The sequence below is a fragment of the Argentina silus genome (assembly GCF_951799395.1).
Source record: "Argentina silus genome assembly, chromosome: 2".
NCBI lineage: Eukaryota > Metazoa > Chordata > Actinopteri > Argentiniformes > Argentinidae > Argentina > Argentina silus.
This window is the reverse complement of record NC_139656.1, coordinates 33,476,171-33,493,654: the sequence shown is the minus strand read 5'-3', so window position 1 is coordinate 33,493,654 and position 17,484 is coordinate 33,476,171. Positions and strand designations below refer to the sequence as shown.

At 44.7% G+C, this 17,484-nt stretch overlaps 2 protein-coding genes across 2 annotated transcripts; both read left to right on the top strand.

The window, feature by feature from the left end:
* The first annotated feature begins 115 nt into the window (after nucleotides 1-115).
* On the top strand, nucleotides 116-9,050 carry LOC310801460 (pterin-4-alpha-carbinolamine dehydratase 2). The gene is made up of 4 exons (XM_083665501.1): nucleotides 116-269; nucleotides 1,405-1,536; nucleotides 8,094-8,174; nucleotides 8,869-9,050. The coding sequence occupies exons 1-4, from the start codon at nucleotides 171-173 to the stop codon at nucleotides 8,962-8,964; spliced, it is 408 nt and encodes a 135-aa protein (XP_083521627.1). The 5' UTR covers nucleotides 116-170; the 3' UTR covers nucleotides 8,965-9,050.
* A 228-nt stretch (nucleotides 9,051-9,278) lies between these two features.
* LOC310801341 (cation channel sperm-associated protein 3-like) lies at nucleotides 9,279-15,767 on the top strand (the record flags this gene model as incomplete). Its single annotated transcript, XM_083665335.1, has 8 exons — nucleotides 9,279-9,418; nucleotides 9,815-9,968; nucleotides 10,096-10,335; nucleotides 10,475-10,657; nucleotides 11,216-11,356; nucleotides 13,170-13,289; nucleotides 14,043-14,197; nucleotides 15,632-15,767. 8 exons carry the CDS (start codon nucleotides 9,279-9,281, stop codon nucleotides 15,765-15,767), a joined length of 1,269 nt encoding a protein of 422 aa, XP_083521461.1.
* Nucleotides 15,768-17,484: the final 1,717 nt, after the last annotated feature.

Genomic DNA, 17,484 nt, shown 5'->3' with positions numbered 1-17,484 from the left:
CCTATTTTAGTACAACAGTAAAGATATGAAAAGATCATACACAACATCTCATACAGGAAAAAAAAACTGGAGGTTTTTAATCAGGCAACGTCTTGGACAGCTATGGTTTCAGACGTGCAGGGGAAGCTATGAGAGAGGACAGAGGACAGAACAGTTAACTAAACTCTATTATGCATGGGTTAATGTTTAGTCTCAGGGCTAACAGTCTATGGCCGTGTACCCTCTCGAACGTGGGCAAACTGATACTGCCCAGACTATCATCTAAAATGGTACGTACACTGTCATGATTGCGTGAGCAACGTCGTGTAGATTAGATTGTGTAAGCGGTGAGCATCGCCACTACCCTACAAGTGACATCCAGGTTCTAATAGTGACAGCCAGGTTTACGTACACACCGCTTCAATAGATTTAGCGAGACTACTATCGATAAACGTTAGTTTTACTGCTGACCAGGAAGAATGTGTGATTGCACGACGGTTGCAAAAAGTGTCAACAATGTTTGTCAGTGTTTTGGATGAGCTGGCCACAGTGTAACTGAACGTCGCTCGCTGGTGGAGCTACATTGTCATTGTTGCAAATGACGCCATGGAAAATGGTTTTCACTTAGTTTACTCGTGTTGACGTGTCTGTCAGTAGTTTGGATGCCATCTAGTGGACATTCATTTTTGTACATCAGTGATTTTGCATTATTGCTGTTGAGGTACAGTATTTGTATCTACAGAGGCACATCTCTTTGCCAGAGGTTACTACAGCAGGGTTAGCCAGTTGAGTTAACATTATCTTTTACCGAGCCCTCAACTCAGTGTTGTTTTAATTGATTTGTATTTATTTATATTATGCTAGAGATATTATGTCTGCATCATGCAAAGCACTTAACATGCAAAGTGACATTTCAAACCTGTATTACAATTTTACCAATTATTGACCTACCGACAAAATATTGTAAAATAATGGGCAAGAGAAATATCAACCTCGCTTTCAAACTTCAATGTAGTAGTGTTACCTATTTTCTCCAGCAGGTGGTGCAGTCACATTGCCTGCTGAGTGAAACACACTTGGCTCTTAGTTTGGCCCTGAAACAACCCCTTGCCCCGTTGCCCCGTTGCCCCTTCGCCCCGTTGCCCCGTTGCCCTAGACATTTCAGTAGATCTGAAATGATTGGATGGATGTAAGCAAGATGGTCGTAGCTCCGCCTTTCTCACCATCTTGCTTGTACTTATCCAATTCTCTCAGATCTACAGAGTGTTTAGGAAAACTAGGAACTAGGAACTAGGAGTTGTTCTTGGACAGGGCCATAGTATAGAATATGGGGTTTAGGGGTTCAGTTTTTTTTTTTCTTGTTTTTTTTACTAATTTGGGCCATAGATAATCAGATTTCTGTTGTGATGTCTGTTGTCCCTCCAGGCGTCTGACTCCCATTGGCTCCCCCCTGCAGACAGAGAGCTGCGTCTGATGGAGCTGAAGGCAACAGGCTGGGTGGAAGTGGATGAGAGGGATGCCATCTACAAAGAGCTCAACTTCAAAACCTTCAATCAGGTGTGTGTGTGTGTGTGTGTGTGTGTGTGTGTGTGTGTGTGTGTGTGTGTGTGTGTGTGTGTGTGTGTGTGTGTGTGTGTGTGTGTGCGCGTGCGTGCGGGTGTGTTGTGTTAATTCACGTGACTTCTGTTCCAACTATAGTACACTTCTCCCTCCCGATAAAAGCTTGTTGGAAATGCTGAAGATGTGATTCGTAGTCGGGGATCTCCCTGGGAAGTTGGGGTGATTTATCCCCCTCTTAGCTTGAGTGACCCTGTACCTGTCTACCTGTCTACCTCCCTCTTTCCATGTTCAGGGCTGACTGCCCGGGCCTGCTCTTCTGGGGGCTTCCTACAGATTTGTGGGCCTCAGATTTGTTACATGAAGATCAGTAGACATGCACCTGGCTGAATGACCACAGGGAATGTGTTGTACAAATTCATGTGTGTTTTTGAGCTGATTGCTTGCAGGTGCAACGAGGGACAGGTTATTGCAACGTCCTCGCCCACTGAGTATTGCCAGCCTTCAGGTGTGTGAGGTTCTCAGAATACCTTTCGGTTAATGAGTTAATTGCTCTCCATCCTCATAGAAGATAACAAAATATTATTTTGGTCACTTTCACTTGTGAGTCAGCTAAAGTTTTTTTTTTAAAGATACAGGGATTGTATCCCTAAATACAGGGAGTGTATCCCTAAATACAGGGAGTGTATCCCTAAATACAGGGAGTGTATCCCTGTTAAACTTGCAGACATAACCTACATCGATCCGCCTCACGTTAATCCCACCTCAATGTACGAGACTAGAAAGTGGAAACTCCAAAGCCGTATTTCGACGAGGCTGTGTTACACCATTTTGTAACATGTATTTTCTTCCTCCCCAAATGTGCAGATGTAAACTGCAGAATCTCAAGGCCACTTAGTGCACATCCTCTAATCCAGCGGTTAGTTGTTTTAGCCCCTAACATACTCTGTTTTTACACTTCCCTGCGTTTGAAGTCGCGCGCCACGCTCTGACCTCCCCCGTCTGCTCCTCGGGCTCTAAACCCCTCTCCTCTTACCCCCCCATGTCAGACAGCATTACCCTGACACACTCCAGAGGGGCATTTGGCAGCAATTGGGGTTTCGATCAGAATGATTTCTTTCACAAACAATCAAATTGGTTAAGATGTTTCATCTGCTGCAGAAAACCACTAACAATCCCATCATTCCTGCCGGTTGGATGTTTTTTCGGCTCTTTTTCCTTGTTCCCTGTTTGTGCCTCATTGTAATGCCCAGCTCACGTTGTTCCAATTTGACATCTCGGCCATTTTCTTTCTTTCTTTTCCTTCCTCCCCCCCCCTTCTTCTCTCTTGTATTTCCACTCATCTCGTAGCTGTTTTTTCATGGCTGTGTGTTCTTTAAGGTCTTTACCAGAGGGAGAATGGAGATGAAGAGTGACATCCTGGCTGTTCTCCATTGGCCACTTACTTCCAAGTGATGGGCTCAGGGAAATCAGATCCCCATGAGTTTCTAATGACAGACACAAATCCCCTCTCTCTTCGTAAGAGGATCCCTTCCTCTCGGGGCCTCTGGGGGGAGCTAGAGGGTTAGCCACCGGTGTGTGAACCGTGGAGGACAGTGGGGAAGCATACACAGAGGATGTCTGCCTCTCACAGTTGCTAATTAGTCATCAAACAAGACATTGGGGTTTTAGTTTAGTGTTTATTTTTGTTGATTGTACCAAAGGGAAATGTTGTTATGATGCTCCATACAACCCAACCGGTAGTAATTTATCTGCGGAATATTGCACATATTTGGAAGAGAAATAGAGTTATTTTCCTTGTCGAGAGCAGGAATATCTAATCAGGTTTGAATGTTTAAATCCTGGTTCTGGAGCAGACCCTGTTGTATAGTATTGTTATATTTCGGTGCTCAGATGTTTTGTTTGTATAGTATGTGTGTTTCATGTGTTTCATATCCTCAATAGCAGATCTTTTTAAATCTAAACTCCTTGATTTTATGTTTTAGGAAACTAACTGGAAAATACAGTGCATGTTTTTCGGTTCTTTCTGCTCATCTGGTTTTCGTTTCTCAGGCTGATGGATACATAGGACACGTTTTAATGGTTGGATTTAAGAGGCAGTGTCTTCAGCTGCTGTATAATTTAGGTCCACTACCTGGAAGTCAAATCTATGACACATTCCACTGTCCTCTTAACATTCTTTCATGTTAAGTCTGGATAAAAGGCCACATAACCTGATGAAAGCAGTACTACCACTGACACCTATAAAACTCAATGGATGTGAGGTGGCTGATGATGTCTACTGCTCTACAGACATACCCTGACAACACACACACACACACACACACACACACACACACACACACACACACACACTGACAAACACACAGACACACACAAACATGTATGCACGCACACACACACACACACACAGATCGACATGCACGCACACACACACACACACACACACGCACACGCACACTGAAGGATCCATTGCCAGACTGCTGAGGAATGAGACGTCTTCTGTGTTTGCTCTGTGCCGGGGAGACGTTCAAAGTTCACAAGGTTTTTTTTTGCTTGTCAACAAGGCTAGGCAGATCAGGGCCGGGCTGCTGATAAAGGGTTAAACCACTGCCATGTCTAGACGCTCATCACATGGAACGTTGTCAGGGAGGCCTGGCCTGGTCTGGTTTGGCCACCTGGTCTGGTCTGGTCTGGCCACCTGGTCTGGTCTGGCCACCTGGTCTGGTCTGGTCACCTGGTCTGGTCACTCTCCGAACAGACACAGTTCAGGTCTGGGACCAAGGCAGATGTTGAGGTCACACCAGGGGAGGCTGGTGGAGGCAGGAATCGGAGGACGGGCTCATTGTAATGCATGGAATGGAATGAGGAACGGTATCAAACACCTCCCTCTAGGTCACACTTTACATGAAGTTCCCTCCATACCTGTCCTGTATGGTCATTCTGCAGTTATATTAACAAACGGTCACATTAGTAATTGCCTTGTAGGTGCATAGTAATGGAGTTGAGTGGTTTGTGGTGTTATCACAGTGCATATGTGGAGGAACACGAACCGTTCAACTCCATAGCCCATGCAAAATAACTGAACAAAATAAATAAAAATAACACCATGCAAACCAACTTTGTAACGGCGTGTTAGTTGGCACAATGTTGTTTCTAGAGTTGTATTTCAGGGGGTATGGAGGCAACTTAATGTTAGAGTGTTACTGCCGTTGACATCCTAGTATCTGTCTGCTCAGCTCTGCACACACTGCTCCATCCAGTTGAGTCCCTAAGGTCCACACCCTGACGCTGATCCCCTTTTTCTACCCCGAGAGGGGCTCCCTCTCCAGAGGGGCTCCCTCTCCAGGCAGATGTCTCTCAAGCCTCCTCCTCTCCTTATGGACCTGGCTCTGCTCATGTTGAAGAAGTTGTTGTACAACTAACACTGAGCCCCTGGAAAATCCCAACTCTCTCTCTCTCTCTCTCTCTCACTCTCTCTCTTTCTCTCGCTCTCTTTCTCCCTCTCCCCAACCCCCCCCCCTCCTCTCTCTGCAGGGAGCAGCAGTTAATCGGCTCAGCGGTGTTCAGTTCCTCCCTCCACCACAGAATATGCCACTTTCCCTGGGAACTGTTGTCTGGGTTGTCTCATTGATCTCTGGCTGCAGGGGAGCAGTAAGGTGTGGCGCCCCGAACGGAGGTGGTTAGATAATCGGGCCTATCAGTCTTGGTAAGCCAAGATGGCCCGTGACGTTTGCTGTCTGTAGGGAGGAGGTGATGTCTTGTTAAGACTGTCTGGTTGGTGGCTAACTCTGTCATTGAAGGGGTTGGCATAGGATCTCTCTAACACCCGCACTTGAGAACGACATGACACCATACGTAAATAGGGGTTGACGTTTTAGGAAAATGTGTTCCATATGATATTGTTTGCTTTGGCGTTTTTTTGTGTAGGGTTGTTGGGTAGATGTGCTTGCTTGCTGCACCTTTGTCAAAGTGAATAGATTGAAACGTTTCTCTCCCCCCCCCCCCCCCCCCCCCCCCGAATATATTGAATTTTCAATGTTATGAATGCTAATTCCTTGGGATTTGTACAGACCATGTGAAATGCCCCCAGAATATTGGCACAGCGTTACTGGAACATTATGACAGTGGGCCCCATATCACAGAATTCTAGAATGTTCTAGAATGAGCCAAGTGGAGAGAGTGTTCTACAAGGAGCCAAGTGAATGCACTTGCCGACCCTGAGTGAGTGTAATGTTAAGAGATGTGGTCATCATCATCAACAATCAACATGCTATTCACTGCATTCCTGCCTCTCTCTCTCTGTCTTTCTGTCTCTCTCTCTCTCTCTGTCTCTCTTTCTCTCTCTCTCTCTCTCTCGCTCTCTCTCTCTATCTATCTGTCTCTCTCTCTCTGTCTCTCTCTCTCTCTCTCTGGTGGTCAGAGGCTTCTGACGCGAGCACAGGTGATGATGGGGTGTCTGATGATAATCACCTAGTGGTGGTGGAAGAGAGTGGAGAGATGGAAGGAGGGAGGGAGGGAGGGAGAGAGCGAGCGGGAGAGATGGAAGGAGGGAGGGAGAGAGAGAGAGGTGGTGGGGGGATGGGGGGGAGGATATTAGAAAAGAGAGGGAGAGCAAGATGGTGGAGTGGGAGATGAGTGGAGAGAGAGAGAATGAGAGAATGAGAGAGAGAGAGAGAGAGTGGAGAGAGGAGGTGGAGTGGGGTGGGGGGTGAGTGGCACAATCTGCATGCACTTACTCCTGGCAGAGAGAGCAGGCGTCCCTAAGCCCTGGACCGCGCGGTGGTGGAAAACCGATCTGTAAATAACAGACACATGTGTTTGAAACTGAGGCCGTATTTCAGCTCCAGCCCCGGCCACAGCCAGGGAAACCCCGCTCCCACATCAAATTGTCTCATCCAGTGTTTTATGACAATCACGCAGTAATAGCCCCAAAAATGCCCGTCAAAGCGGTACGTGGGGGAGGCAGGGGGGGGGGGGGGCGGGCGGGGGAGGGAGGCCTGGGGAGGGAGGGGGAGGCGGGCGTATTGGCCCTCCGTTGGGTGTTTCTGATTATTTGAGATGAGGGTCTGTGAAATGTCACGTCAAATTACTAGACCCTGACAGCTTGTGGGCTTGTGTGGCTGGCCAGAAGTGTGTGTGTGTGTGTGTGTGTGTGTGTGTGTGTGTGTGTGTGTGTGTGTGTGTGTGTGTGTGTGCGTGTGTGTGTGTGTGCGTGTGCGTGTGCGTGTGCGTGTGTGTCCACCACCATACAACACAAGATAAACAACTGGCCCAAGTCCTTGACCTGGGTTGACTTGCGGTCTCAGGTGGGAGCTGAGGGGTCGTGCTGTCGTGTGTCCAGGGTGGAGAGTGTTGGGGTGACCTCTGGATGACTGTGGTCAAACCTCTTTGTCTGGTGTCTGTCTGTGTCCCTCTCTGAGTCCTCATTGGCCTGGGGGAGGGTCCTCCCTGGAACAGAACTCGGAACTCACAAGAATCCATTCCATTCCATAGACATGTTCCACATTTCTGTGTTTTTACAGCCAAAACTTGATTACGCCATTTATCAAAGAGTTTGAATGGAACATTGTTATTGCAATTGCAAGAAAGTCAAGAGTCTGAATTGATAAAAAAAACAAAACAGAAGAAGTTTGAGTTTAGACCGCATTAAGATAAAGGACATAAATGCCTCTTTGTCCTCACCATGGTCGACTGTACCAACCTGTCCTGTCAGTCTGAAGGTGCAGCTTAGTTCAGGTTGGAGGCTGCAGCAGACAGAGGATGGGAGTGTTCAGGCAGCACCTGACATGCCAGTCAATGTAATAATAATCCCCATTATTGCCAATGGAAGTTGAGAAAAAGCAGACCTACAAGCAATCTCAAATTGGTGCCAGGGGGTCAAGTTGCAGGAATATGGCAATTACTTAAATTGATCAGGAGATGGTTTCCCTTGATAACCAATTTGATCACGCCGCCGATCGTGTTACATCATGTGCACGGAGAAAGGAGGTCCCCAAATTGGTTGCAACACACTAAAGACTAAACTCAATTTCCCCCCCGAGGTAATTCTGTTTGGTCATGTCAGAAGGGTGGATAGGACCACAGCTTTGGCTGCAGAGATGGTCTGTAAACAATGGCGTTTCAGTTGATTTAATTAGCCTATAGGAAGTATTTAGGGGCTTAATTGAGATTGCAGTGGGAAATTGCTCTGAAATAGCCCTACCTGATTTCTCCACAGTGGGCACAGTGGGGATCTCACTCTGCTTTGTAGATAATTAGAAGAACCATAATCACTCCCTGGATGGCCTCTGATTGGAGTGCACACACACATGCAACCAGAGATATGAAGAGTGAGTGTGTGTGTGTGTGTGTGTGTGTGTGTGTGTGTGTGTGTGTGTGTGTGTGTGTGTGTGTGTGTGTGTGTGTGTGTGTGTTAAAGTTAAAGGACCACTCCAGGGAAATATCAAGCTGAAAACCCCACAAAGTTCGAAAATGATTTTAGTCGAAAAAAACAATCCTGTGTCCTAGAGTTTGGGAATGGATGTTGATCGTTGTTCCCTGTTTCCCTCACCCAGGCATTTGGCTTCATGTCTCGAGTGGCTTTGCAAGCAGAGAAGATGAACCATCATCCGGAGTGGTTCAACGTTTATAACAAGGTAATAAACATAGGACTATGGTAATAACCCTGCTATAACAACTCTGCTGTGGTTGAACCTCGTGTTAACTCCAGAAGACAAGCTTTGCTAGTGTGAAATTCTGATTAACATGTAATATTTGCAATTTTCATGAGATCCCCCCCAAACACATCAATTTCAACTGGCTTTTGATACAGTTGAGGTTTTCATTTCATGTTGAACAACTGTAACAGTTCTGTGGAGGACTTTCTGACGCTTCACCCCATCACACACTCGTCAGCGAGCCGGGGGGAGACAGCAGTAGCTTTGCCCAGTAATCCACACATTTTCTTGTGAAAATCTTCACAAGAAAATGTGTGAGATGACAAACAGGGCCCCTGCAAATCTCTGAGCATTAGGCTTCAGCCACTGAGTTAGTGTGTGGCGGACCCACTGTGCTGAGAGGAATTCTCCTGTAATCCTCTCTTTATTAAAGAGGCTGCAGGATGGGACAGGTTTCTGGGCCTTCCCTCTACTTTCCATTGGCCTCTGAAAAAACACACACATACTGTAGGGCCTCGTACGCCACGGGACTTGGATGTGTTTGGTAGCGGTTCCTTTCTGGGAAAATCTTGTTCTTTTTGTTGTTGTTGTTGTTTATTGATTGTTTTCTTCTCTTTCTCTCTCTCTCTCTCTCTCTTTCTCTCTCTCTGTCTGTCCATATTTCTCTTTTCAGGTCCAGATAACATTAACCACCCACGACTGTGGAGGGTTGTCCAAACGGGATATCAAACTGGCCAAGTTTATTGACAAAATTGCTCTCACCATGTAGATTTTCCTACTCTTTATTTCACATGGGTCATTTTTTTTTTGTACTATCTAACTTTGTAATTTCAAATAAAACCTCAATTAAATGTGTGTCCTTATCGGTTCCTTTTTTGTATTTTGACATGTTTATCTCTTGAATTAACCAATTCTAAAAAGTTGTCATTATCACTGCAGGTTTTGCACGTGAATAAAAGAATGCGATCGGATTCCATTTCTTTGTGATGCCATTGGTGCGTCTGAGTGCTACTTATTTGACGCCATCTACCAGGGATTTAGACGGGAGTACATGCTTTTACCTCATGAAGTTTGGCACTTAAGATGGAGCAAAATCCAGAGGCCAAAGAGAGTGGAAGCGGATACATTAGATTTATCATTCAACAGGGAGCTAGTCAGATAGCGCTCCGGCGATTTTCTGACTGGGACGCCATCGGGAGAGGATCAACGCCGGGTTCGAAAGTGTAAACAATCATTTCGCTGTTCAGTTTGAATGTTGTAAATATTAATGTCACATATCTCTCTCTCCCACACACACACACACACTCTGTCCCTCTCTCTCACACACACACACACACACACACACAAAAAGTGGCTGAGGTGTGTAGGCAAGATGCAATCAATGGAATAAATGACACCTGTGATCTATCACTGCAAAAATCACATCACAAATATATTCATGTGATAAGCGATTTTTTTCATAATACATTTTTCATTATAGTTTTATAAAACATTATAGCCTTATTATTAGCCTAGGCCTACTGTTTCAAGGTTAGGCCTACGTGCGGCAGACCTCTCTGGCCTTCTGATTAATTTAGTAAAATGTAGAATATTTTGGTAAATTCTTTTTGTTTGTTCAGGAGGAAGGATATCGAGTTCTACACTTACATTGCCAGTATTACTCAGAAATCGCTGTTCGATGGCATGATTATGGTCACCATTATCCTCAACGCTCTGCTCATGGCTTTGGAGACAGACTACGACCTCAAATATAAATTTTTCGCCTTCTTTGAGGTGGGTAGAATCATTTCATGATGCTAATGGAAAAAGTGTATAGGCTACATGTAAACTACATCAGTGACAAGGTCATACAGCAGGTGGTATTGTAGACCATTCAAATTTGCGAACTCTCTCTCAACAGATTGCAGACGAATTGTTCATGGCCATTTACACTATGGAGTTCGTTATGAAGGTGTACGTGGAGCCGTTGCTTTACTGGAAGAACGGTTACAACGTTTTCGATGCTGCCATTTTGGTCGTGTCCTTCATCCCGATGTTTGCGGACTCGGGTCAGTCCAGCGCACTCGGATCCATAGGCATCATCCGCGCATGTCGCTCGCTGCGCGTCCTGAAAACCGTCTCCTTTATCCGGGGCCTACAGGTAGGATAGGCATGTTTGGGCCAAGATATGAGCACTCGGTAACTGTACAGAATTAAGTCATTGAGTCATTATTACGCATTTAGGCTATTATTTCTGTGATTAGGTCAGGACTTGTTCATTTATGGTTTTTGATTGACAGGCCTTGATACTGGCTCTATTCAAGACGATAAAGAGCGTGATCTACGTCCTTGGCCTTATGTTTCTGCTCATGTTCATATTCGCCATTATTGGCTACTACTACTTCGGAGACCCCAACACCGGAGACCCCGAGAACTGGGGAGACCTGGGCAGTGCTCTCTTCACTCTCTTCAGTTTAGTGACGGTGAGAACCGGAGTACTTTTCCACTGCTACATGTTAAGCCTCCATGGCAAGTCCTCACTGTGTCATAACCACATTTTATATATACGCCATTTAGCTGACGCTTTTATCCAAAGCGACTTACATTGCAGTGAGTGCACACATTTCAGTATACACGGTCCCAGCGGGAATCAAACCCACAACCTAAGCGTTGTTAGCGCCGTGCTCTACCAACCCTCCACACTAGTCATTTCACTCAAGTAATTTACCGAAAACAGAAAACGCGTTGCATTTATGAACGAATTGTGCTACATAAATAAAATGTGATTGATTGATACAATATATTCTCAAGGAAAAATGATTTTACATGATTATCATACAAGGCATACGAAGACCCCTCAGTATGGCCTATGGCAGTTGTGTTATCACAGAATCTCAGCATCAGCATCGTTGTTGTTAATCAGTCAATCAGACTATTTGTCAAGCACGTTTAACACAAGCACGTTTAACACAAATGCAGTACAATACACATTACAGGGAGAATAAAAAAGTCATCCCCCCGTCTCGCTCCTCTGCCCTCAGGTGGACGGTTGGACGGACCTGCAGCAGAACCTGGACGACCTGGGGATGGGCTACAGCCGCATCTTCACCATCGTCTTCATCCTCATCGGCTACTTCATCTTCTTCAACATGTTCATTGGCGTGGTCATCATGGAGATCCAGGTAGGTGCCAGGTCCATTACCAGGACCGCTGTCATAAAGGGTTGGCTTGTTGTTGGGGTCAGTTCAGTTCAGTTTCAGGTTCAGTTCATGAACTGAAAATCGCCCGTTATGTTTCTGCAGAATGTAGGGCTCAACAAGTCGTGAGTTGAATTTCAGCCCTGAATTGACTGAAGTGGAACTGAATTGACCGCAAAACTAGATCTCAAACCTGCTTAAGCTTGTGTTCGATTGAAAGCCCCGGGTTTAACCCCTTGTGCCCCCCTCCTCGATCTCTCCCCCGGCTCAAGCCTGATCTGCTGTTTCTGCTGTTTCTGCTGTTTCTGCTGTCTCTGTGTGGGGGTTTGTCCAACACGATGGCCAGACACCGGCACTCAGCCCAGCCCAGATGTGGCACTTCAGATAATTGTGCACAGCTGATGCAAAGAAGAGGGAGGGAGGGAGGGAGGGAGGGGGGCGTGCGGGTGGATGGACGGGCGGACCGGCCCTTTCGTTAATACACTCCTGAGAACCTCAGCTTCACGTAGTATCACTGCTACACGCACACGCACACACACACACACACACACACACACACTCAGATGGAAAGAGAGAGTGTGGGGGAAGAGAGAAGAGAGGGGGGTAACATTGTCCACCTTCTTTTATACCTTGAGATGGAAAAATAATAATTCTCTCAAACATAAATGTCCAGTGGTGCTCTGAGGCCCGGTTGGGGGACTAAAGTGATGGGAGTGGAAGGGGGGGAGGGAGGGGAGGGAGGGGAGGGAGGACACACCACACTCTGGGTTTCCTCTAGCTACCATGATACCGTGATAGTGTAACATATTTCCCTGCTAGTGTGTGAAGTGTTGTTTCCCTACTCAGCCATGTGGCATGAGGGAGATGCATGGCAGTAATCTGATCTGGGTGAATAAAGATAACAAGGTCATAGAAAGTAAATTTGGAGCTTAGCCTCCACTCCCTAAGAACCAGAGGACAGAGGACAGCAGACAACTCCACTCCCTAAGCCCGGAGCACAGAGCACAGAGGACAGCTAACAACTTGTTTGGGGAGCAAAAAATATAGAATAAAAATAAATAAACTATATGTGTGTGTATATATATATATATATATATATATATATATATATATATATATATACACACACAGTGCCTTCGGAAAGTATTCAGACCCCTTCACTTTTTCCACATTTTGTTGTGTGGGCTCATTTTAGGAGTGTCAAAGCAAAGGGTCTGAATACATTTACGAAATTTCTAAAAACATGTTTTCACTTTGTCATTCTGGGTTATTGTGTGTGGATTGATGGCAAATTCTTTTAATTTAATCCATTTTAAATTGAGTCTATAACACAACAAAATGTGGAAAAAGTGGTCTGAATACTTTCTGAAGGCACTATATATATATATATATATATATATATATATATATATATATAATAAGGAAAAACAAATCTAACACTTAAAAAAATAAAACGGAATTAAAATGTGGAATTACAATCGGGAATTTAAGTTTGTATGTCAGTGATTTTCCACTTCTATCTCGTATACCTGCGTTTTGCATAATCCCAAATTCCCTGGTTCCGTTCATATTATATTCTTTGTATCCCTAATTCTAAATAGTTTTCACAAATGTATAGAAATGTATCTTTTTTTCTGTCTATTTTTTTCCTGTTCATCATTTTTCTGTATGTATGTAAAAATGTATTCATGTCCCTCGATCATTTCATTGTCACATGCTGTGTGTTTCTAGCTGTGCGAAAACAAACACCAAAAAAACCGGTAACAAAATGGAACCCTGTTTGATGCCACTTTCCCAGCATGCAACGATGCGGTTTGAGACCGAGGTGCAGACGGAGCGTGAGGCGTCTCTGACCCAGAAGAAACAAACCATCATCCTGAGACAGAAGAAAGAGATCAGACAACTCATCCAGAGCCAGGTTAGAGCCAGGGCTGGGCTTGGGCTGGGGGTTAGAGTTAAGACTCAGGGCTGGGGTTAGGGCCTGGGGTTAGAGTTAAGACTCAGGGCTGGGGTTAGGGTTAGGGTTAGGGCTGGGGCTGGGGTTAGAGTTTGACTTAGGGCAATGGTTAGGGAGCTTGCACACTTGTGCAAACAATGACCAACAAACATTTTATGTTTGCAATGAAATTCCAATGTTTTTATAATTACTTTTGTTTACAAATGTTCCGGATCACTACAGCCACCATCTTCTTCACTGTGTGCATTTCCTGAAGTCTGTGAATAAAGTTTTCCCATCGTGCTCTCCTCTGAAGCATGTCGACCAGCCATCTTGATAAACAGACCAACATGAGGGTTGGAATTAAAATTGGAATAAACAATTGATTAACCGATTCACTTATAAATCCAATACAGGCAGTGATGGGAAATTATGTGTCTAGTTTCAAGTTTCAAGTTTATTTGTTACGTCTCATACATGAGTGCAGGAAGTAAAATTCTTGGGCTCGGTTCCTTGACAATGCAGCATACAAATAATACAAATAATACAAATAATAATAGTCTATATGTGTATATAAGTGTATATGTGTAAGTAGAATTGTTATTTTCTTTTCATGTCCTCCAATTAGGGGAGGAGGGTTGTGGTGGGAAACAAACAAACAAACAACAACAACAGCAACAACAACAACAGGCCAACATGACCACCACTCCCTCCTATGTCTCTGCTACCTTACAGACAGGCAACGACTGTAACTTCACCAAGCTGGTGGAGCAGTTCAAGAAGTCCCTCCGACACACTGACTACATGGTGATGGAGGACCTGTGTACCAGCATGTCCTTCATAGACATCTACCTGACCAGCCTGGACCACCAGGACAACACTGTCAACAAGTAGGCTGCCTCCCCTGACTCAGAAGTGACCCATTGTATAGGTTCACTCACAGTTGTTCACAAGAGAGCATAACAAGGGTCACTTATAAGGCTAGCACCCCTCCTCCCAGTCCAGAGTTATCTCTAGGTCACACAGACGCACGCTCAGACACACACACACACACACACACACACACACACACACACACACACACACACACGCGCGCGCACGCTCTCTCGGCCATCTAAAGGGTTAATCATTGTCTGTGAGGGCTAACAGACAGTAAACAGGGATGATTAACATCGTCCCAGTCTACAGGGTCGAGAGAGAGGAGCTGCCTTGGCTTCATGTTGAATTTAATTGATAGTTCATAGGTTATGACAGAGTTTTATGATGGACGCATTGGAACTGTAGGTTGAGTGTTGATACCACTAGCTGTATTCACACCCTGACAATGAAGAAGCCGCATTTAAGTAAAACGGGTAACGGGGTGTCAAACAATACCCTTAATATACAATGTTTTTTTAATTAATACTCTGTAGGTTAGGCTGTGTTTTTGTTTCATTTCGTGGATCTGAAAATGTATTCTTGCACCTCAGGATGAATTATGTTTTTTTCCCTCTCAGTTGTTGCAGTGGATTGAACAGAGTAGTTTCCAAGCAGTTTTTCCAGAATGTGGTTAAGAAATGGATACATCAATGATTTGTAAATGTTCGCATAATTCAACTCCCGTACTCTTGGCCACAACCTAACAACATAGATTTACGAGGTTAATCCTCAAATGACTGTCATGTGTCGGCTTTGTCACAATTATGTTGATGCAGAGATGGCATTTGGGGTAATTACATCATTTTCTCAGGGCGTCTATCATTATAGTAATTTTGTTGGTGTAGCCGGGCTTGTTACGACATGTGCGTTTACTGTACAATATTCACCATTGCCGTCCGGCCCCGTTGAGTTTTTACTACCAAAACAGAACTTTGAACTGATCTCTGTTGCTTTGTTGTAGATTTGTTTCAGTTTCAAATCTTTAAACTATATCCCCGGAAGTCTGCATCTAAATGGCGATGAAATGTTGTCTTTCTGACACAACACAAAGTGTGCAGAGGCACTTCCTGGACATGATTATGGCGGCTTGTGCATTGACTAGAGTAAAAGGATAATATCTCATTCACAGAGAAAACATTTATATTTTGCACCGATGTTAGTCTCCATGGTGATTTCCAATTACAGGACATTATTGTTGTTAGGAAAAGATCAAATAAGAGCGTGTGTGTGTGTGTGTATGTATGTATGTGTATATATATATATATATATATATATATATATATATATATATATATGGTATACTGTATATATCTCAGTGGAGGCTGGTGTTTGATGCATGCATTACAATGAGCCCATCCTCCGATTTCTACCTCCACCAGCCTCCCCTGATATGTATCCTCTTGCAGGCTGCAGCAGCTGTATTCTGAGGCCATGTTAGTGCTGAGTGAGCTGCTGGAGGAGGACCTGCTGGAGGAGGAGCAGAAAGCACAGAGGGAGAGGAACATGAAGCTCAGGGAGCAGAGCGCCAGGCAGGCATCCTGAACCTGCAGAGAGGAACTATAGCACTATTATTATATACAGAATATGCACATTTATGGCATATTTATAACACTGTCACATGTCTCTCTGTGTTGTTTGGGAAGCTACTCTGAAAATATATTTTACTAAGCTACCAATTTACAATGGAAGCGGTTGGAGCTGCCCTTAAGAGGAAGATAGTTGGTCAAACCTAAGCTGCTTTGAAATGGTATGAAGTTCACTACATCAAAACTACTTTGTCCATCACACGCCAGTCAGTTATTGACAGATGACCTGTCTGTAGGACAAAAGGTGCACAACTGAAATGCTCTTAAGAGAGAAATAAACAGGTGAGGTGGAGCAAAGTGGGGAGACTGTAAGCAGGGAGGGAGGAAATGAGTGGGGACAGTGGAAGTTCAAGGGCTGGAATAATAGTTAGATTCCTATGTCTTTTGTTATTGTTGTTATTTTATTTTATTTTTTTAAATGTAGTGAGTTGTGACAGGACCTTAACTACACCGCTAAGAAACACGACTAAGATTTGAATTTGTTGAACTACCACCAAGCTATTGCGAAATGTAGTTAAACTGATGGCAGAGCTTTTACATTTACATTACATTCATGGCATTTAGCAGACGCCTTTATCCAAAGCGACTCACAACAAATACATGTGTCTAAGTAAGTGAATCATCTATCCATCAGTCATCATAAGAAAAAGTAATCTATGGTAGGACCAGGGGCTATTGGCAGTCACAATGCTAGAAGAAGGAATAATTACTTATTATTACATTTTTTTTTAAATATTTATTTACAGGAGAGAAACTTGTACAGGGTTAGGGTTAGGGTTAGTAGTAGGGATGAAGAGGTCTTTAGGAGGGACAGTTAAGATGTAGCTACATGTAGTGGAACAGCTCCTCAGCAGTGGTGGCGAGTGAGAAACTGAGCCTTGCTTGTAGAGTAGAGTCAGCTGATCCTCCTCCTCGTCTGACCGCCCGTGCCATCAGATACTGCCGGCTGCCCCGCCAGAGTCATGCCCCACAGGGCGCTATGGCGACGTAGCCTAGCGAAAGGTGCAGATAGCGATGTCATGAATAGATAGGCATCCAGTGGTGCATATAGAGATAGAATGGTAGAATCGATAGAGCCGGGCATGATTCACCCACCCTACATGTCAGAGAGGCGTAGCGTGTTTTACGTGATGTATTTCTAGATCTGAAGGTTCCACAATGTTGTGCTCTGCTGAGTGTGGCCTGGACTGCCTGGGTTCCCTGCACACACCCCTATACAAGTTGAGAGATGCTAGGTGGGATCCCTGGGATGACCCTACCCTCAACCCTTACCTTAACTTTAACCATAACCCTAACCCAAACCTTAACCCTAATCCTAACCCTTAACTCTAACCTTAAACCTAACCCTAACCCTAACCGTAACCCATACTGTAACCGTTTCAAACTCAACTTCAATGGGGTGACGTCTGTGTTGGTTCCTCCCAAGGGTCCCACTTAGCATTTAAATATACCAGTCCAGACCATGATCAGGAGTGTCCAGTGTCCAGTGTCCATGGCCCGTATACCTGTAGCCCCCTCAGACCTAAAGCCTGAGTGACTCTGGTGTGAACCTCCTGCTCTCTTAAATCTCAGGCTACCACATTAGCTGGTACAGATGGCCCAGTATTTCAAAACGTTGAATCTTGATCAGAATGATCCAGATTAGTTTTTGCTACCCAGGATCAGATCGAGCT

Bases quoted from the DNA above. Each gene is read 5' to 3' on its own strand.
- LOC310801460 (XM_083665501.1), top strand. From the start codon at position 171: ATGCATGGGTTAATGTTTAGTCTCAGGGCTAACAGTCTATGGCCGTGT. The intron at 1,537-8,093 runs GTGTGTGTGTGT...TCCCTCACCCAG, and splicing joins ACTTCAAAACCTTCAATCAG to GCATTTGGCTTCATGTCTCG. The intron at 8,175-8,868 runs GTAATAAACATA...TTCTCTTTTCAG, and splicing joins GGTTCAACGTTTATAACAAG to GTCCAGATAACATTAACCAC.